This window comes from Leucoraja erinacea, chromosome 7, assembly GCF_028641065.1.
Source record: "Leucoraja erinacea ecotype New England chromosome 7, Leri_hhj_1, whole genome shotgun sequence".
Classification (NCBI taxonomy): Eukaryota; Metazoa; Chordata; class Chondrichthyes; order Rajiformes; family Rajidae; genus Leucoraja; species Leucoraja erinaceus.
The window spans coordinates 25,647,573-25,670,267 of record NC_073383.1 but is presented as its reverse complement, the minus strand read 5'-3'; the positions used below and the strand labels follow the sequence as shown (position 1 = coordinate 25,670,267).

The following is a 22,695-nucleotide window of genomic DNA, read 5'->3' as shown; positions in this document are numbered from 1 at the left end:
CCATATCCCCTGACGCCGCTATCTTTAAGAGCCCTATCTAACTCTCTCTTGAAAGTATCCAGAGAACCGGTCTCCACCGCAATCTGAGGCAGAGAATTCCACTCACAACCCTCTGTGTGAATTTTTACTTGAACAACTGGTGTGAGTTGAAAAAACGTGAAAACATTTCGGGTCAAGACCCTTCTTCAGACTGATGTCAAGGGAGGGGGCGGGACAAAGATAGAATGTAGTTGGAGACAGTAAGACTAGTGGGAGAACTGGGAAGGGGAAGGGGATGGAGAGAGAAAGCAACGGCTATCTGAAGTTAGAGAAGTCCATGTTCATCTGAAGTTAGAGAAGTCAAGAAATCTGATAGCCTTCCAGACGTTCACATCTGCGCCAGGTGTGTCGAGATGGGGCTCCTAAGGGACCGTATTTAGGAACGTGGAGCAGCAGCCCGATGACCTCCGTCTGGTCAGGGAGAGCGAGGAAGTCATTGAGAGGAGTTACAGAGAGGTGGTCACTCCAAGACCACAGGATGCAGGCAAGTGGGTCACGGTTAGGAGGGGCAAGGGGCACAGGCAGGGACTAGAGAGTACCCCGGTGGCTGTACACCTTGACAATAAGTATTCCTGTTTGAGTACTGTTGGGGGGGACAGCCTACCTGGGGGTAGCAACAGCGGCCGGGCCTCCGGTACAGAGACCGGTCCTGTTGCTCAGAAGGGTAAGGAAAAGAAGAGGAGGGCATTAGTAATAGGGGACTCTATAGTTGGGGGGTCAGACAGGCGATTCTGTGGACGCAGTCGGGAGACCCGGATGGTAGTTTGCCTCCCTGGTGCCAGGGTCTGGGATATGTCTGAACGTGTCCACGATATCCTGAAATGGCAGGGAGAGGAGCCCAAGGTTGTGGTACATATAGGTACCAATGACATAGGTAGAAAAAGAGAAGAGGTCCTGAAAGGAAAATTTAGGGAGTTAGGAGGAGAGTTAAAAAGAAGGACCGCAAAGGTAACAATCTCAGGATTACTGCCTGTACCACGCGACAGTGAGAGTAGGAATGGAGCAAAGTGGAGAAAAAATGCGTGGCTGAAGGACTGGTGCAGAAGGCAGGGATTCAAGTTTCTGGCTCATTGGGACCTCTTTTGTGGAAGGTGCGACCTGTACAAAAAGGATGGGTTGCACTTGAACCCGAGGGGGACCAATATCCTGGCGGGGAGATTTGCAAAGGCTACTGCAGAGACTTTAAACTAGAACGGTTGGGGGGAGGGACTCAAATAGAGAAAGCTAGTAGACAGTGTGTGAGGCAGGAGGCAGAGAAGGGAAGCACTCAGACCCAACATGTAGGGGGGAAAGAAGAAAACAATAATAAACAGAGAATAAGAGGTGGTGGGTTTCTTAAATGTGTGAGCAGAGAGACAGAGGGGTGTAAAATGGGGGTAAAAGCAATAGGTAGCAAGGTGAAAAGTAAAAGTGGCAGGAAGACAAATCCAGGGCAAAAATCAAAAAGGGCCACTTTTCAACATAATTGTATAAGGGGTAAGAGCGTTGCAAAAACAAGCCTGAAGGCTTTGTGTCTCAATGCAAGGAGCATTCGTAATAAGGTGGATGAGTTGAATGTGCAGATAGCTATTAATGATTATGACATAGTTGGGATCACGGAGTCATGGCTCCAGGGTGACCAAGGGTGGGAGCTTAACATCCAGGGATATTCAATATTCAGGAGGGATAGACAGAAAGGAAAAGGAGGTGGGGTAGCGTTGCTGGTTAGAGAGGAGATTAACGCAATGGAAAGGAAGGACATTAGCTTGGAGGATGTGGAATCGATATGGGTAGAGCTGCGAAACACTAAGGGGCAGAAAACGCTAGTGGGTGTTGTGTACAGGCCACCTAACAGTAGTAGTGAAGTTGGGGATGGCATCAAACAGGAAATTAGAAATGCGTGCAACAAAGGTAAAACAGTTATTATAATGGGTGACTTCAATCTACATATAGATTGGGTGAATCAAATTAGCAGGGGGGCTGAGGAAGAGGATTTCTTGGAATGTATGCGGGATAGTTTTCTAAACCAACATGTAGAGGAACCAACGAGAGAGCAGCCTATTCTAGACTGGGTATTGAGTAATGAGGAAGGGTTAGTTAGCAGTCTTGTTGTGCGTGGGCAAGTGTGACCATAATATGGTTGAGTTCTTCATTAGGATGGAGAGTGACATGGTTAATTCAGAAACAATGGTTCTGAACTTAAAGAAAGGTAACTTTGAGGGTATGAGACGTAAATTGGCCAAGATTGACTGGCGATTAATTCTTAAAGGGTTGACGGTGATTCTAGTCCGTGGAAGACACGTATTCTCCATGGATAACTCCAGAAATACTCTGCGCTTTGGCACCATAACCCTCCATTCGGGGAAGGTCTGCATCCGTGGATAACAATCCAATCAGGGATTTTATCAAAGCAAAAGATAAAAACGAAAATTAGCCTCCACCAGCCTTCCAGACTGGAGAGCTCATTCCACACAGCCACCAAGGGCTTAATGAGGAAAGGGAAAATTGACTATGAAACCCCTAAACTGGCATGGAACATTAAAACTCACTGTAAAAGTTTTTTATATGAGACGTAAATTGTCCAAGATTGACTGGCGATTAATTCTTAAGGTCCCTTGCAGTCAGAAAACGGGTGAATTTCATCATGGGGAACACGGACTATGGGGTACCAATTGAATCTACTTTGCTGGGACCCCAGCTATTTACAGTATATATAAATGATCTGGATGAGGGAATTGAAGGCAATATCTCCAAGTTTGCGGATGACACTAAGCTGGGGGGCAGTGTTAGCTGTGAGGAGGATGCTAGGAGACTGCAAGGTGACTTGGATAGGCTGGGTGAGTGGGCCCCAGTGTTTGGCAGATGCAGTATAATGTGGATAAATGTGAGGTGATCCATTTTGGTGGCAAAAACGGGAAAGCAGACTATTATCTAAATGGTGGCCGACTAGGAAAAGGGGAGATGCAGCGAGACCTGGGTGTCATGGTACACCAGTCATTGATCGGTAGGCATGCAACTGCAGCAGTCAGTAATTAAAAAGGGATAGCAGCACATTGCCAGAGGATTTGAGTATAGGACAGGGAGCATGGACTGCAGTTGTACAGGGTCTTGGTGAGACCACTTATGGAGTTTTTTGAGGATGCAGTTTTGGTCTCCAAAACCAGAGGAAGGATATTATCTGGACATATGAGGGGCTTTCAGAAAAGGTTCACCACTGATAAGAGGGATGTCAGTATGTCTTAAACTTAAAGCACAGGTATTGGATTCAGTATTGGTGTTTATCTGGTAGAATTTAGGAAGCAAAGAGTAGGAGAAACGGGGGGATCAGTGATAGTGGATGTGGCAAGGCTCAGTGCCAAGACCCCAGTATTTACAATAGTAGAACCTCTCTGGACGAGGGAAAATCCTTTTGCAATGAAAACAACATCCAAGTTTGCGGATGACACTAAGCTGGGGGGTAGTAGTGTTAGCTGTGAGGACCTTGCTATGAGGCTGCAAGGTACCATGACAGGCTGGGTGAGTGGGCAATTGCATGGCAGATGCCCCTTAGTGCCACCATTTAGATAAGGTCTGCTTCCACTTTGGTGGCCAAAAAAATGGATAACCTCACATTTATCCACATGGTACTGCATCTGCCAAACATTTGCCCACTCAATGAGCCTGGGTCCAATGGTACACCTGTTTTTCCTAGTAGGCCTCAGGTGCAGCTAACACTGCCCCCAGAATTAGTGTCATCCATAGCAAAAGGATTGGAGATATTGGAGCCTTCAATTCCCTCACTGCAGTTCATTAATATATTGGTGAATAGCTGGGGTTGCATACAGTTTTGAGCCTTGGGGTACCCCACTAGTCACTGCCTGCCATTGTGAAAAGGACCCGTTTACTCCTACTCTTTGCTTCCTGTTTGCCAGCCAGTTCTCTATCCACATCAATACTGAACCCCCAATGGCTTGTGCTCGCTAGAATTTATACTAATCTCTTATGTGGGACCTTGTCGAAAGCTTTCTGGAAGTCCAGATACACCACACCCACTGGTTTTCCCCTATCCACGCTACTAGTTACCTCCTCAAAAAATTCTATAGAAGATTCGTCAGATTTGATTTACCTTTCGTAAATCCATGCTGACTTTTTCCAATGATTTCACCACTTTCCAAATGTGCTGCTATCCCATCTTTAATAACTGACTCTAGCAGTTTCCCCACTACCGATATTAGACTAACTGGTCTGTAATTCCCCGTTTTCTCTCTCCCTCCCTTCTTAAAAAGAGATGGGGTTACGTTTGCTACCCGCCAATCCTCAGGAACAACTCTAGAATCTAAAGAGTTTTGAAAGATTATTTTCTAATGCATCCACTATTTCTGGAGCTACTTCCTTAAGTATCCTTTTCCCGGATGTTGAGGTGCTGTTCCTCCAATTTGCGTTGGGCCTCACCCTGACAATGGAGGAGGCCCAGGACAGAAAGGTCAGATTGGGAATGGGAGGGGGAGGGGGAGGGGGAGTTGAAGTGCTGAGCCACCAGGAGATCAGGTAGGTTTAGACAGAGTGAACGGAAGTGTTCAGTGAAACGATCGCCGAGCCTGCGCTTGGTCTCGCCGATGTGGAGAAGTTGACACGTGGAACAGTAGATGAAGTTGGAGGAGGCGCACCTCTAACACACCTGGAAAGACTGTTTGGGTCCTTGGATGGAGTCGAAGGGGAAGATAAAGGAACAGGTGTTGCATCTCCTGCGGTTGCAGGGGAAAGTACCTGGGGAAGGGGAGGGAAGGGACGTTTGGGTGGGAAGGGACGAGTTGACCAGGGAGTTTTGGAGGGAACGATCTCTGCGGAAATCAGAAAGGGGTGGACATGGGAAGATGTGGCCAGTGGTGGGATCTTGGAGGTGGCGAAAATGTTGGACGATTATATGCCGCATGCGATGGCTGATGGGGTGGAAGGTGAGGACAATGGAGACTTTGTCCTTGTTACGAATGGGGGGAGGGGGAGTAAGAGTGGAGCGTCGGGATATCGAGGAGACCCTAGTGAGAGTCTCATCTTTAATGGAAGACGAGAACCCCCCGTTTCGTAAAGAATGAGGACATCTCCGATGACCTGGTATGGAACACCTCATCCAGGGCGCAGATGCCTTGCAGACGGAGGAATTGTGAGTAGGGGATAGAGTCTTTACAGGAAGCAGGGTGGGAAGAAGTGTAGTCAAGATAGCTATGGGAGTCAGTAGGTCTGTAGTAGATGTCGGTCAATAGCCTGTTTCCTGTGATGGAGACGGTGAGATCCAGAAATGGTAGGGAGATGTCGGAAATGGTCCAAGTGAATTTGAGTGCAGTTGTGAAGTTGATGAAGTCAGTGAGTTCTGCATGGGTGCCGGAGGTAGCACCAATACAGTCGTCAATGTAGCGGAGGTGGAGTTTGGGGATAGGGCCAGTGTATGCCTGGAACAAGGATTGTTCGACGTACCCTACAAAGAGGCAGGCATACCTAGGGCCCATATGTGTGCTCATAGCTACGCCTTGGATTTGGAGGAAGTGGGAGGAGTTGAAGGAGAAGTTGTTGAGGTTAAGGACCAGCTCTGTTGGGCGGAGGAGTGTATTGGTAGACGGAAATTGGCTGGTTCGGCGGTCGAGGAAGAAACGGAGGGCTTGAAGACCCTCCTGGTGGGGGATGGAGGTGCAGATGACCGGACATCTATCTATCTATATTCTATATTGCATAATTAAAACTCTGATCTTGTGCCCTTCCAGTTTGCGCGGTTGTTCTATTTGCGCAAAAATGGTATGCGATAACCAGGCACGTGCCGTGAGTAATTATTCAGGGTAGGCAGTCAGGCAGCTTTTAAAAATCTTAAACCATGCATGCACAGATTGTTCTCCATTCCGTAAAAATAAAAAATAAAAATAAAGAAAGTAACAATTCAATTTGCATAAGGCTTCCAAATCTCCTGCTTTCTGAATTACTGATTGGGTGGGGGTGGAGGGTGCCTGCAGGTGGAGAGATGGTTTGGAAAACGGGAGAACACCGGGACAAGTTGAATCAGTTCTGATCTTATTGAATGACAATACTAGTTCAAGGGACCAATTGGGGGGAGAGTTCCTTTCACAGTGTGTGGGGAGTCTGGCCAAGGGGTAAAGTTGCGGTGTCGGCAGGAGCGTTGAGAAGGAGGGTGTCGGGGATCATGCCAGTAGCCCACTCACACATTGCTGCCATGGCGCTCCAGGCGGCGAGCCACCGCATTGTGGCTGGGAAGGGAAGCAGCTCGGATGGATACGTGCGGCTGCCGGGACAGCGCTTTCGGCTGGCCCACTGACCTCTGGCAGTGCTATCCATCTGAACAGTGAGGCGACCAGCTCAAGAGCAAAGATCATAGAGCGGAACGGATCAATGTGCGATGGATAACAGGACAACGGGCAGTGGACACTCCTGTGTCAGCGCGAACAAGGTACCAAATGAGGTTACTTGCACTGACACATGGAGTAAGCTCCACCGCCCGCTGTCCTGCTATCCATCGCCCGCTGACCCACTCTTGAGCTGGTTGCTGCCATGATCCCCGACCCCCTCCTTCTCAACGCTCCTTGCACCCCCCACCCCCGCAACTTTACCCCTGGCCAGACTCCCCACACGCAGTGAAAGGAACTCTCTTAAATCTCCCGTGCCTTTACTATTTATGTTTAATAATTATAATTTTATAGTTTTAGTCAGGTTATGCAGTGCCTACCTTGCCTACCCTTACCTGACGATAACGCTACGATTTTTCATCAGCTCACTCACCGTTCTCCTGTGCTGCGAGTGCACCGTTTCGTTCTGATCAGTAGTAGGTTGTAAAAGTTAGCGAGGTTTAAAAATCGTAAAAACCGCGCATGAGCAGATCGATCTCCTCTCCTGTCAGTCAGCGCTGCGCAGATTAGTCTCTTCTCCTGTCACTCTGCGGGATGATCCGCCCCTTCCTGCGCCATCGCCATAGTAAAAATGAGGGAGTGGGGTCCTGGAAAACTGAAGTCATTGAGGAGACAAAGAGCATGTTACAAAATTTTGAGATTTTAAAAATCAAGTCTGTAATTTATCCCATCAGATAAAGCATAAAACTAAGTTTAATTTGACACCTAATTCACTTTCATATCTTCAGTATTAAAAAAGTTATGGCCATTTTCATACTCAGAAATTAGCATCTTGTTCCCTATTGCTTTTCCATTGACTTTACACAAAAGCTGTGATCGAAAGCCCATAACTTTCTTAAAAATTATCCCAATGTTGGGGCAGTCCAGAACCAGGGGTCATGGTTTAAGAATAAGGGGTAGGCCAGTCAGGGCTGAGATGAGAAAAAAAACATTTTCACCAAGAGAGTTTTGATTCTGTGGCATCCTCTGCCACAGACAGCAGTGGAGGCCAATTCACTGGATGCTTTCAAGAGAGATTTTTAGCTCTTAGGGCTAAAAGAATCAAGGGATATGGGGGAAAAGCTGGAACGGGTACTGAATTTGGTTGATCAGCCATAGGAAAGGTTTAGAGGGACGTGGCCCAAAAGCAGGCATCTTGGTTGGCATGGGCAAGTTGGGCCAAAGGGCCTGTTTCCATGCTGTATAACCCTAACCTGTCCCTGCTGCGTAACAGTGGGATATTCAGATGGATCCACTCTTTTACTCACTCTGGATTCTCTCTCTCATCCTCAAGGCACGAGAGAAGTGGTATCGAAGCTATCTCCATAAAATCCTTTTATATCCATTGGCCAGAAAGGTAAAGGCATGGTCAGTGTCTTGACCCAAGTCACATCCCAGCACTGAGACTCTGATCATGTAGAGCTGATTCCCATGCACATACATTTCACCAAGTTCCTAAAACCAACACACTACTCTAAACTATGTCACGGCAAGAGGAACAGAGAAAACAGTTCAAGGATGCTCACAAAGTCAATCTAAGAAAAAAAGTAACATCCTGACTAATTCCTGAAAAGTAACATCCTCACTGACTCATGACCACTCAAAACAGTTTGATGCAAAATGCTGGCGTAACTCTGTGGGTCAGGCAGCATCTCTGGAGACCATGAATAGATGATGTTTTGGGTCAGAACCCTTCTTCAGACAGATCAAAGCATCAGTCTGAAGAAGAATCCTGACACGAGACAGCACTTATCACTTTCTCCAGAAATGCTGCCTGACCCGCTGAGTTACTCCAGCGTTTTGTGTCTATCTTTGGTATCAACCAGCATCTGCAGTTACTTTTTATCACAAACAAAACAAATTGCTCACACAATTAAGCATCACCTAGTCCAAGCAGCAAAATATGCATGTCCTGCAATAGGTTGTTCATCTAACCCACAACCCACAAAACTGAAGCAAATTGTGCCTGGCCCAGAGGGATTGTGTAACCCAGAGGGAGATGATACCACAATAGACCAAAGTGATAATATGAATTTGAAACAACTGAATATTTTGTTAATATGTTGAACAACTTTAGACTATTTAATAATACACAACTTGAAACATTTTGCTATAAAACTCTATGATCCTATTTTCAAATGTCAGGAAATAGCATAAAATAAGCTATTGGTTATTGACACTTGGTTATTGTCCAACCATCATTTGTCAGGCTTTTGCCTGCCCCCACCTCTCCCAGCTTTCTCCCACCTAGTTCAATCAGTCTAAGGAAGGGACCTAATCTGAAACATTGCCTCTTCAGATTTTCCAGAGATGATGCCTGACCTGCTGAGTTACTCCAGCACACTGTGTCTATTTTTTGTAAACCAGCATCTGCAGTTCCTTCTGTCTGCATATTATTCACCTGTGTTGGTTTAGGATTTACTGAGTACTCTTCAATATAGTCACAAATGTAATTAAGTGAAAACTTCATCTGTGATGAAAAGAGGGACACTGAAGTATCTGGTGTGAAGCAACCTCAACATTGCAATTAAATTAATGTATCATTGTCACAGTGCACTTTTCTCTATTCACTTTACAATCTGCTCTTGACAGAACCCAGAATATTGTGCCTCTTTCAAGAGTCTCTTTCAAGGGTGTTGAAGAAATGCATCTTACCACTAATTCCCATGAATCTCGTGTCAACTAGTACTGTACTCAAAGCACCCCAGGTGTTTTTTATAACCTCCAGGCCCTGCATAAGCAGCACACGTGTGGAAAGTGGAGGAGCCACCGACAACCTCCGGTCAGTCATCACTTGCCTTAGCGATGGGAGAGTGAGCACGCTTACGTTCGCTTCAGCTGCCACCTCAGCTACAGATTCTGTGGAAATAATTCATCCTTGATCCCAAAGAACTGTCTAAGATGAAAATGAATGTTCAAACAATGGGTATTTGACGTTTTGTACAATTCAGAACGCAGGGTCCATTTATTTTAATTTAATTAGCTAAAGGATAGTATATTTGGTGTTCACTTTTGGACCACGCATGTTAAGTTACTTGTCATTGGCAATGGATCCCAATGCTTATGATACTACGCCCAACCTGAAGAGATGAGTGGATGAAAAGTACCATGCCCTGTACCGTGCAGATATTGCGCTGAAATTAACCATTGCCGTGCAGTATTAGGCGAGAGGTATTAACGCCCAAGCTGCTATTTACATTTTCATTCGCACTCGTTGGCCTTTCTTCCATTTAAAAAAAAGCTGGTTTATACGGAAGATACTACACACAAAGCTGGGTCAGGCAGCATCTTTGGAGAAAAGGAATAGGTGACGTTTCGCGGTGAGAATCTTCTTCAGAATATATATATCAGCTCGATCGTTGAAATCGTCAACACCAAAAAAACTTCAAAAGCTTTGACATTTAAGGGTACCTTTTTGATGTAAACTTTCATTTGCATTAGAAAGCGCTGCCGCGAGAGATCTCGAGATGGTGAACAAGGGCAAACCTTGAAGGTTTTATCAACTGAGATTAGTGAAGTTTTAGGATCTGCGCTCACAATTGCCGCGTGAAAGACTTCATACAACGTTTGAAGGAAATCACCAAGGAAAACCTATCAAATAATTATCCGGAGCACCCAGTCAAGGCTGGATTTGATCAAAGAGCTCAAATTGGTTTACAAATCATCTTGTGCTCTCATTGGCTTTCATGTATAGATTGTATATCTGACTATTAGACAGCTAAACCTGTTCACAAAGTCAGTAACTGATCTGGAAACGTATAAAATTCGCTGAAGGACGCTAGTTCGGGAGATTGGATGTTGCTGGCGATGATAGCTGGACGTATCCTGTGTAGGCTGCGCTCGTCCACTGCTCTGCCACTAACATTGAAATGTTAACTGAGGAACCAGATTTACAACTTCCTCTGCTTTGATTGAGCAAACTAAACAGTCATAAAGTCGTCTAAAGACACAATCTCACTATCACATTCTCCTTCCAAGAGGAAAGCCTGTTCATTTATCTAAAGCCAATTCCGTGAAAGATCAATAAAATAATTTGTGTAAGAAGGAACTGCAGATGCTGGTTTAAACCGAAGATAGACACAAAAAGCTGGAGTAACTCAGCGGGACAGGCAGTATCTCTGGAGAGAAGGAATGGGTGACGTTTCGGGTCGAAACTTCTTGAGACATTAATGGTAACCAAGAAAAAAAGAATCGCGACCAAAATACATTAAAAAATCCAGAAATTACGACATTAACGGCAGTGAATCCAGAAAGCCTACACATTGCATGAAACTTCCTTGAAAGCGCCCCTAACATTTAAACAAAACTTACCAGAACGATTTTGCAATATACATTTTCCGAAGTCGTATATTGTTTTAGATGTTTCTGAATTGAGGATAATCTCACTGCTTAATCTTACTTCAGCATTCGTAAATATGAACAAGCCTATCCATATGAAGAAACATGTTACTATGCCATACTATTTATATGCACAGAGCATTTATTAATGCACATCTTACTTACTGTCGCTGTAGAAATTATACGTGTATATTTCACGATAGACCATATAAATTCACAAAAATGACATGGTTTCTGCTTCACATAAACGTGATATAATTTGCTATTAATACCTTGACTACCAATGTGAAAGTTAGCGGCAGAAAATTCTTAGCCTGTTACTATTTCATTCCAATACAACTCCACTCCAGCTTCTCATAAGAATTAAACCAATGTCTCCTTGTAAAGTGTACTTGAATCTGTTGACTACTCTCTTGTGTGGCCAGAAACAAAGCATTATATCTGCCCGTCATCTTTGTAAACAGAGATGAACAATTTACACATCACAGTCAGTAAAATGTTTACATTGTCTTCACACTGACTCTCGTGGTGTATACAAATAGTAAGGATGAAATGACATTGCAGATCGCCTTGGTCCATTTAGAATGGCATGCATTAACTGTAAGGAAGAAAATTAATCATTTTAAAGATAAAATACGAAATAAACAAGCCTGAAAAAATGACAATTGACAAATCCATATTACTTTACCTACTATAGTTCTTACTTTCTTTCGAATACGCTTAGAACACATCCGTTAAACATAGTATCTAGAGAATCTTCCCATCCACTCCAAGAGATCAAGAAACAATCATAAAAATAATCGTGGTATCGTACCTGAAAAAAAATCTCAGCCATTAACCCCCCCTCCCCATTAATCATTTGACCGCTGGGTAAAACAACGCCACACAAGTGCGGGTCATTAAAGTGATCTTCATGCAAAGGCTGATGTATCTACTGACCTGCACCTAGTATGGGATGGTGACAATTTCATATTTGGATCAACAGAAGATATTCCAGCCATGCAAAATTGCTGCAGGATCGTTTAACTTGAGAGTAATCGTTTTCTATTTTTAATAGGTATACTGTGCAGGAATATCTTCTGTTGATCCAAATATGAAATTTTAATAGGTATACTGTACTATTTGTTGAGGAAGTCCGGCGTACAATTTCAATTGCCCAACCCGTAACACCAACACGGGCATACACAATGGAGATGTTCTTCCTTAAAAAGTTTAAACCACGGATATTTAACAAGGACATGTAAACAACAAGTAAATGGATTGATAATTTCTATAAAAATCTAAGCGAATGTTTCCTCAAACTAATAAAATTCACAATAAGAATTCGAAAATAGCCATAAAACACCATCTTGCAAATTGTGATTGTAGCACAACAAAAGTTTCCGGAGCTACTGCTACACATAAAGCAACATGGTAAATGTGAACTAACGACGGATAGATGTTAGTAAAATGCAAGCAAACAGAATTGAATTGTAATTTGAGTTTATTTTTCGGTTTTCGCGGTTTTAAAACGTTTAGCGTAGTTTGAGTAATTAATGAAGACATGAAACAGTTTTTTAAAGAGCAAACACAAGAGATCAAGTCAGTCCGACTCGGTGGAGAGTTTAATTTAAGCCAAACGGACTTTTATTTTTCACACAGTAGAAGGCCGGTCCAGTATACAGCAGTGTGAAGTTTAAAAAGCATGCTGAAACTTCCCATTGAGCTAGAATAAAGACAAAACATGTTCATTCGATCAAAGCTATTAAGTTCTCTAAGCACAGCGGATCTGATCTTTCACCAAGGACTCGGTTTCAATCCCAAAATTAAACAGCTTGTATTATTTAACATCTCTATAAATAAATACAACTTCATATTGAAGCATAGATGGCAACTGTGAAATTAATTGAAGCATGTTTGTCAGAAAGTATTTACGATAAATTCGTCTATACATTTTAAATAGTCCTCTCATTTTCCAAGGATATTGCACCACCAATTCAATTAGTTGCATCAATAGCCCTCATTTTGTTTCAGTTTATCCCCCCTCTGTTCACTTGCGCCCTCACATACTTCCGTCTTCCCGTTTCACATTTTCGACTCCCAGTTTAGTTTTTTTGTTTTGATGTGTTTTAACGTGCTTGGCCAGATGGTCGCTTCGCATAAACCTTTTGCCACATTCCGGGCATGCAAAGCGTTTCTCCCCAGTGTGAGTCCTCAGGTGTCTCTGCAGCTCGTCCGACCGAGTGAAACTTTTGCCACAGAACAACCAGTTGCAGACGAAGGGCCTCTCGCCAGTGTGCCACCGCAGGTGAGCCTTCAGGTGAGACGTCTTGCCGTAAACCTTCCCGCATCCCGGGATGTGGCAGATGTGCTGCTTCTTCTTGCCTGGTTCGTCGTTGTTACTCGACGACTGGCAGTTTGGGCAGCGGCACCGCCTGCACCTCCGGGCAGTCGCCAGGGGAGACTTGGTGTGAAGGAGAGCAGCGATCTGAGTCTGATACTGGGCGAAGTCTGAATGGCCCAAAACCAAGGAACGTTGCAGAGGGAAGCGATGAGGAGGGATGGACGAGGAGTGACTGACGCTACTGTTCTGCTGAATGCTCCACCATGGGATGTCCTCCACTTGGTTTGGAGACATGTGCCGGTGCTGGTGTGAAAGTAAGGTGGATCCAGTCGGGACGAACCCTGACATAGCTGAGCTGATAGGATTCGATGTGCCATAGGTGACGGCGGGCACATAGGTGGGTTGGCAGCTGGAAGCCAAGGTCTGCATGGACGATGGCAGCATCTTGACGCGAGATAGCTCGAACGGGTAAGACGGCTCCGCGGGTGGAGTGAGGGGAAGTTCGTGCGACCCATAGGGCGCCTGGAGATGAGGCGGTAGCTGGTGAACTTTCGGAGGGGTGAGTGCCAGGCTGGAGTGGGATGGCATCCCGCCGTGGTTGGAAGGGAGTTCGTTACTCCAGGGGTGGAAGATGCGAGACGGAGAACTCAGGCACGGGTCGTATGGGATCTGGAAGAAATCAGTGTGCGCTGAGCCAGCGTGTCCGATCCGGTTACATGTTGCGGCCAGGAGAGCCAGCGGGGACTGCTTGGCCGATTCGGGGGAAGAATTTGGGGTCCGGTCCTTAACAGGGAAACGAGAGAGAGAGAGAGAGAAAAAAGTAATCTAATTGAAGTGAAGGTTGCAGTAAAATTGTCCAAACTTTCTTCAAAGCATTTTGATGTAAGTTCGATAACTATCTCATATCAGATTCAAAAGACGAACAAGCTAAACTATCGTTACACCACTAGTTAAATGTTTTTGGTAAAAAAAATACTGACCTGGAGAAATGCTTGCAGGGAATCACTGCGTAGAACAGCTACCGCAGCCATTCCCCGTTGAAAGGAAGCGCGATTCGATGCTTCAACCAGCACTAAAGGGAAATCAGCCGCATGGAGTGCTTTCTTTCCTCCTCCTGCTATTCTGAGATATCCTTGGAATATCTGTGGTCGAGGGATCACTTCTTAGAATTTGATAAGACTTTGGTAGACCGCCAGCCAGTCAGGGGGAAGATTTATGGCTTTGAAGTTTGCCGCTGCCCAATCATCAAAGAATAGCGGGTCTTTCAGAAGGGGAACCAAATCCTTTGAATACACAAAACTCCTATGGCGTGTTTGTTGGTATGTATAAAAGAACTGATTATTAGGGGGGATGGTAAAGGAGGAGATAAAGGCGGGACAATTAATGAAGTAATCACTATGTGGGAAATGTATATACACAAATAATTGGATTTACGTGATCAAAGCATTGCTGCCGCCAGGAGACCGTTCCATTGGATGTTTAAGTCATATGATCTCTTTTTTTTGTAATTAAGGATTTGTTGCACAGCCGTAAGTGACAATGTGTCTTTGTTATCTCTCGGAAATCTGCTTCAACATTACTGTGTTGATGACTTTCCGCAAAAAAAAAGCGATTGGAGATAAATCACGGCATCAAGAACGGCATAAACCACTCCTCGCAGTTTAAAGGAGAGAAAGAGTTGCTGACTTCGGAAAAAAAAAGTTTAATGACATTCTTTGCAGACAGGGGCAACATTGCAGGCACGCCATGTATTAAACTTGCGAAAATAGCCTCCACTCCAGAGACAGTTACATTTCAGTAGACTATTACTTTTATAGGCGAGTTAGGAGAACGTAGAAAAAATGCAACCCCGCCCCCACCAACCCCGCCAATGTTGTCTAGGTATCATTGTCCTGCGTTGGGAATAGTCCAACATTTATTAATTTCTTCAACCAAGTTTGCAACGAACACCTTGACGTTGAGGTTTATGCAGCTCCCGCTATGCACAGTATATGGTACAGATACAAATCAAAGCAACTTCCTTAAGATCAATTGGATGGATGATTTATGAGCGAATATTCCGTGCTAACTTTAAACTATGGTGGGTCTTTTACTAGTTTATAAATGTTTCAATACCTGCTGAAGCTGATTAATCAAAAACAGTTAAGAAGTTGTAACTGTATAACTGTCAGCCCCTTTAGAACTATCCCTTTCTGTACCCGTTAAGTTTGAGACCAGTGTGCAGAGATCAGAGGCGGGCACTGAAGGCTGATGATAGCTCTGTTACATTCCTTAAAGTGGTGGCAATGTGAGAGGCTGCGGAGGCGTGGCACCTCGGTTCAGGGAAAGTGGAAACAATTTCTCTCGTCTCCGCCTGATCTCCGCCTTAAGCAGTTTTTCAAACCTTCCGTCCCAACACTTCCAGCGAATTCGGTCACTAGTTCATCTCTTTACGAAAGCAATTGTATTCTTCTGTAGAGGTTTTCAAGTAAACACAATTATCAACAGCTTAGGACAAAGCGAGAATGGCAACCCATACATATTTTAAATATGTTAAGTATGGTGATTATAAACAGCCACTTTGATAAGTGGAAATAATTTTGCCCATTTAATTGGGCATTTCAGCTCTATGTTTTAGTTTTAGACATACAGGACCAGTGAACCTGAAAGCAAGGTATGTTTAAAACAGAGGGAGCATGTCATACATCATGTTTGGCTGCAAGTAAATAGTTTGTGGGTTTATCTTGAGTATCACTTCAAAAGTGATACTCAATACGGTTTTGCTGTTACAAGTCGTAGCGTCAGACGTGGGATACATACCGATATCTGAATATCAAAGCTAAATTTGATGGTAACTAGCGTTTAGAAAGATTACTTATTGGGTTAACTTAAAAAAGGAAAAAAAAAACACGGTTGAAGTCCTCGTTCAGGTAACATGATCCTGACAGCAGTCGTTAACTTCAATTGTGTGCACATTGCAAACGAAATCCTCCTAAACGATAACACACAGAGATCTTTATCATCCTTTCCTGTAGCAACAATCGGTGTCCTCTCAAAGACTTTTGAGACTTGCATAGTTTTAAATGGAGCGGCGCTTTTGAAGGGATTAGAGCGCCAAGTCCTCTCCCACGGCTCCAGATTCAGTCGTTGTGAGATGGGAGTTTCACGCTGTGCCAGGCTACTGCCAAGTTAATGCATTTAACTTGGATTTTTTCTCACTTGTCTTTTATTATTTTAAAACGTCCTTTATAAAAACTGGTATAAAAGATATGAATGAGTTCCGACTTGGGGGAAAAAACTACATGGAAATGATAGCTAAGAAAAGGCATTATTAATGAAAATTATTTGCAAACCTCAGCAGTAAAGATCATAGATAATCCTGCCTTCCTCAGACAATTTGGCCTACACAGTTTATATGTTTAAAAACATTCTAAAACAAACCTATCAAATCATATTTTCATCTTTCCAGTTTGATAAAGCTGAAATCCCACACAGATACTTTAATAACCGTGGAACAGAACCAAGCTTTTGTGATTTCCGAATTGTGTGAAATTTCACGTTTCACGTCACTTTACAAGGTTAAAAAAAAGAATGTGGAAGTTTTTATGGAACCGACATTAAAAACAATTGTGTTAGCTGAATTTTATTTCAATGAATACAATTTGTATAGGTAGGATGTTATCAGTCCTCTGAAAAGAAAAAAAAGAGCAGAGACCTGGGTGTATGTAGGCTTTCCTTTGATGTTGTATGGTTAAACGGGTCTTCTATCATATGCTCTGTGCCCCTAGAAAGATCATAATAAGACACATACCTGCTTGGCGATTTGGAAAATTGGACTGAATATTTGATGGTAGAACTGAATGATAAATAGCACAACTAATCAAGCAAATGTGTTGCTACTGACATATAGGTATCATTAAAATGCCAATGAATAGAAAACTTGTCATTCCGTTCATCATTTTATTTAGCTTGATACTTTTACTGAAACATTGATTGGTATGAAGGACTTTCTAACCATAAATATGTCACAAATACATACTCATTTGAAAATTATAGTAGTTTGCTGAATGTGCTAAATATAAGCAAACAGCTCATCTGGTGAGTAAACCAAGGTATGCTTTAACTTATTTTAAACAGCAGAAGTCAAAATACTTTATATCTAATGGCACAAAGTTTTCATCTTAATCAAAATAAATGTTTGAAAAACATAAAAGTCAAGTGTTTCATTACTATAGGAATACGATTGACAAAGCATTAGCAAAAACACTCAGTAATAATGATATAGTGGATCATTAATGCAGTTCAGCTTCATTCAAGATATAATAAACAGAGATACACGTGTAGGTATTTATGTAAGCTGTGTCTAATACATCCAATGTTAATAACACACTACTGTTTTTTTAAGTAGCACATGTAAACAATCCTTTATCAACTTCTGCATGAATACATTACATTTTTGTATAAATTACAAGATTACACTTTGATTAATACACCATTTGTATACTTATTTAAGCTCATTAAATACAATATGCATTCATGTTCCTTGGCTGCAAGCAAGAGTCAAAGTCAACCTGAAAATAAAGCAAGAAATAAAATCATTTAATAATTTATATTCTCAGGTAAGTGCGAGAGAGTGTGGTTGTTAGAATATTTGACTCTAGCATTACCAATTTCAATAAACAATTAAACAAGAAATGTGTAGGAATTTCTCTTCTTGCTATTTGTACACATTCACCATGGTTGTTCTAATCTTCAAATATAATTTAGACATGAATGAAGATATATAATTACAATTGATAATTGACAAACTATGTATGCACTATCTACAGCTAAACAATGCACAATACTTCCGTTCATTTCTATGAAATAAAAGGAGACAAAATTCTGAGTATTAAATGCACAATATTCTGCTTTGGATAATGATCTAGTATGAACCTAAGATTTCTCTCCAACCGAGAGGAACAATAAAATTGATTCATACATTGACAATTGTAAGTACAGGAAGGATACTATTCTGCTTGTATTCTGCATTTTCATTCCACAATAAGTCATGTTTATAGAAATGCTATTTCTCCAGTTGTATGCACGGGATTACATCTGCAGGTTGTAGGAAATGCGTATAAGCTCTAAACTGTACGCATTCATTATGCTCACTAGCCAGACAAATTATTGCACATTTAGAATGCATTAATATTTAATCTAATAAGCAGAAAGTGAATTTGTCATTGTGGCTTGTACCTTATACTGACTGTTGTTGAATTATGATGTATGAGGGTTGATGTGGATGATTGGAGTGTGTATGCAGTGACCAGTTGGAAAAACATACCTTTCCCTAATGCAATTTTCACATTATTTCTAAGTGTAATGCCCGATTAGTAATTTCACTTCAAAATATAGAATAAACTGTAAATGTTTCTGTCAAAATTCCAAGTGTCATCTACTGTACATCTTTGAATCCAGTCTATACAGGACTGTTTATGCTGCAATTTGCAAAGAGTTCAAATGTTAAATTCAAAAATGTGCAGTCTGATATTCCTTGCATTGGTCCCCTTTGACATCAAAATTTAATAGTTGCAATGACATGCTAATTGCAGCGCTGTAACATTAAAGTTTGTGCAAGAATGCCCCCATGGAAAAATAATTTTTGATGACTCCAAAGAACTTTTGGATACGGTGCACCTCAGTAAGAGTCTTTATAATGAGTCACAATGGAGTAGGTCAACATATAAAAATCTCGATCTTACTCATAAGAGGAGGTGGAGAAATTGTTCCTATGCACGTACCTTGTATCATTTAATGTAGGTATCATGTAGATTCTCACCATTGCTTCTTAACCTCCTCTGCTCACACAACTGAGACCCGGAACCAAATAATAATCATAAGGATAAATTCATATCTTACTGGGCCCTCCCTTCTAACACATTCATCTGGATGGAACCCTTCTTCAGTCTGAAGAAGGGTTCTGACCCAAAACGCCACCTATTCAGAGATGCTGCCGGACCTGCAGAGTTACTCCAGCATTTCGTGTCTATCTTCCATATAAACCAGCATCTGCTGTTCTTTCCTACACATTTTGTCTGCTCCATTGCAAAGGTCGTCAAGGTATGCCTACTTTGAAGAAGTTCTCCTCATCTCTCCGACTGTTCTGCAATTCTGAAGAAGGGCTCCGACCCGAAACATTACCTATTCCTTTTCTCCAGAGATGCTGCCTGACCTGCTGAGTTACTCCAGCATTTTGTGTCTACATTCTCTTGGACTTGCTATTACATACAATCTGAATATACAGTTAGGAAACAAAAATATAGTTCGAAAAATCCCAATTTACATAGATTAGCACAGTGATTTACTTTTTATTGACCTGAGAGCATTTTACGTTACAACTAAAAATATGGTTAATTTACATGAAACTCCATCTTGTTAAGTAAACAAAGAGCATTGCTTAATTCTATTTTTGTTTTTAAATAATATATTAATTGCTTTGGAGATTTGAGTTTAAACTGGAGATGTCATGCTGGACTGATTCTAACTGCGAAAAGTGATCTTAGTGTTTTTGTGTGGCAAAGGATAATTTTGTGTATGAGTGAACATGATTATAATATTGCCAAGGGCATAAAAGTGAATCTTGGCACCCAATCAATAAAATATAGGAAAGTATTTTCAGTGTATGCCATTCCAATATAACGTGAAACTTTACAAAAAAAATAAATATACATGCCATTTATTTCACTGCTTTTAATTCAACCAAAAAAGCAAATGATAAAATTAATTATAGATCATCAAACAGTTGCAGATCAACATAACTACCTTCTTAATTTCAGGATCAAATCAAAAGATGCATCATGTATTATAGCAGATAATCCGTGAGTTCTGGCGAGTTTGCCCTCGACTCATACTCGCAGCATGGTCAACACGAGGTCTTAGGAGGTCTTCGTAACTCTCCTTCATGCTCGAGAGTGGTCTCCGTGTACTCGAGGCCTCAGCTAGGTCGCTGCGTTTTTTTCATTCTTTTTAAAATTGCCCGCGAGTAAAAAAAGGTCGCCATAGAAAAAATCGATACTTTTTTTACTCGTAGGTTTAGTCATAGTCGGTCGTAATAGATCGGCATGTTAGTCGTAGGTAATTGAGGGTAGTCGAAGGTAGTCATAGATAGTCTTCATCATAGTCGGAGGTCGAAGGGAGGTCAAAGGAGATCGAAGGAGGTTGTCTTCACTCTCCACTATTCAGTGTCCAATTTTCCCCGAAGTAAGTCATAGTCGAAGAAGGTCGAAGGAGGTCTTCTACACAGTCGAAGGAGGTCTTCAACATGTCATTTCTTCAAACTCTTCTAAACTCGCCAATTAGGTCGCCCACGTGGGACAGCCCCTTAAATCTGTTAAATGAGGGGGACACATCCTAATTACCATTGAATTTGTGTAAACATAAGTGATGACTGTTTTTAAACATTCATGCCGAAAGCGATTTGACTCACACCCTCTATTTTTGAAATGTGTCCATTACATACTTATTTCTGCAGAAACATTGGAGTGAATTAAATGTAAATAGATTATTGCGGGTGATAAATTACTGGCTTTGTAAAACACCTTCTATTTGTTTCATGTACTTTTTATCTTCTGGGACATCCAGTTACTGTAATGGGGCATTAACTGAAAAACTGCAAAAAAAGTTGTGAACACTGCCCAGTCCATCACAAGTACTCACCTCCTCACCAGGGTCTTATACGAGTCGCTGCATCAAAAAGGCAGCCAGCATCATCTGAGACCCATACCATCATGACCACACCTATTTTACTCAATCCAACTCCACTCCCAGGATGCAGCCAGCCTTCTTGATGAGCTTATTAATTCTGTTGGCGTCCGTGGCCTTCACCCTGCTATTTATATATCTCTATCTCATATACATATATATGTATATACACACACACATACATATATATATATATACACACACATATATATATAGAAACAATTGTGTATATATAGAAACAATTGTGTCAAAAGTTATGATCTTGATATCAAGTTATGATCTTGATATTCATTTTTCTAGACATTCATTGCATTCAAAGAATTAAAACTGAATTAAAGCTCATTCAACCGAAAGCTCCACACCACCTCTGCCCTACCTATTTCTTCTCATACTATGTTCCTCTGTTCCTTTTATCCTCATCATACTTACTCGGATTTTTCATACAGTGTTTGTGCTTTTCTCCTTCAACATTCTATTTGCTAGGGACTTTAACATCTGCTTGTTTGCAGAATGTAAGTTGAAAGAAATTTGCTGAACATACTTCAGCAGATACTGTCTGGAGCACAGCATGCAGTCCATGGAATAGTTCCGATCAGCTTCCCCACACTCTGCACCCCCGACCATACTCAAGTGAAGCAAGTTCCTGTATAGCAAAGGACAAGATGAGTTTACACCTTCCTTCTGTACATGGATAGCCCTATACCCAAGAAATGCTTTGTGCATAATGACAAAATCTTGCCCACAGGACTTCAAATCTGTCAAAAGAGCTTGAATTGTTTGTGAATTATCTGATACTCACTTAAGAAATATTATATAACATTTAGGTGTAAGTTAATTTAAAATAATTTAAAATATACATATTAACTAGTTTTTCTTTCTCTCACACGGGTTTTTCTCCAAAGGATGGAAGGGGTACTTTTAGGTTTAGATTTATTATTGTTCATTTACCCAGGTTCAGTGAAAAGCTTTATTTTGCATGCCAGCCAAACAGATCAGATAATCTGTATATTATAAATACTGTACAATCAACTCAAACTCATGTAAAGTGGATAGAGCAAAGGGGAAGATGCAGAGTGCAGAATACAGTTCTCAGCATTGTAGTGCATCGGTTCCATAGACAAAGTCCAATGTCTACAATGGGATAGAGGTGAATCAGACAGTATCCTACCTTATGGAAGGACTGTTTAGAAGGCTGATAATAGAGTGGAAGTAGCTATTCCTGAGTCTGGTGGTGCACACTTTCAAGCTTCTGTGCCTTCTACCAGATGGGAACAGGGAGAAGAAGGAATGAGTGGGGTAGGACAAGTCTTTGACTATGTTTTCCCAGGCAACATAAAGTGCAGATGGAGCCAACGGTGGGAGTCTGGCCTGTGTGATGGACTGGGCTACACCTACAACTCTGCAATTCCTTGCAGACTTGGGCATAGCTGTTCCCAAACCAGGCTTTGATGCAACCAGAGAGTGTGGTGCACCTGTAGAAGCTTGCAAGGGTCACTGGATTGTTGAATCTGCTCCGGATTCATCCCCAGACTTACGAACTGGGAAACTGCAGCAAGTTGGTGAATTGCCACTAAACTCAACAGGTGGTCCAAGAGCATAAACACTTTTAAAGAAGTTCAAGATTTCCACGCTCATCCATGTGACCTCAGAATGCCAACTGGATCCCCCCAGTAAAACAACGTACACTACTTCTATGCATATTCATTAAGCCCCGAGAAGTTCAGATAAATTATTATTTGAAACTAAAACCTAGTTTACATTCATTACAAGATGCATTTCCATTTTGTGTCTCCACTTTTACACAACTTTGAGTTAATTGCTAGGTTGTCTCAAAATCCAATTTTTCCTTCCTTTGCATGTGAACAAAAGTTTTGTTGCTATTCCAGATGCTCACAACCCAACAGAAATTGAAATGTGTATAAAGGAGCT

The 22,695-nt window shown here is 42.0% G+C and overlaps 2 protein-coding genes across 2 annotated transcripts in view; both read right to left on the bottom strand.

Annotated features, from left to right (window-relative positions):
* Positions 1 to 12,322: 12,322 nt before the first annotated feature.
* On the bottom strand, positions 12,323 to 14,214 carry sp5a (Sp5 transcription factor a). The gene is made up of 2 exons (XM_055638013.1): positions 14,025 to 14,214; positions 12,323 to 13,827 (listed from the first exon to the last, which is right to left on the bottom strand). The coding sequence occupies exons 1-2, from the start codon at positions 14,073 to 14,075 to the stop codon at positions 12,763 to 12,765; spliced, it is 1,116 nt and encodes a 371-aa protein (XP_055493988.1). The 5' UTR covers positions 14,076 to 14,214; the 3' UTR covers positions 12,323 to 12,762.
* Positions 14,215 to 14,415: 201 nt separating this feature from the next.
* myo3b (myosin IIIB) overlaps positions 14,416 to 22,695 on the bottom strand; it is a 414,745-nt gene continuing 406,465 nt past the window's right edge. Inside the window, exon 36 of the mRNA XM_055638011.1 lies at positions 14,416 to 17,594. The gene's annotated coding sequence lies outside the window, so the exon portion shown is untranslated. The remainder of the gene's footprint in view (positions 17,595 to 22,695) is intronic.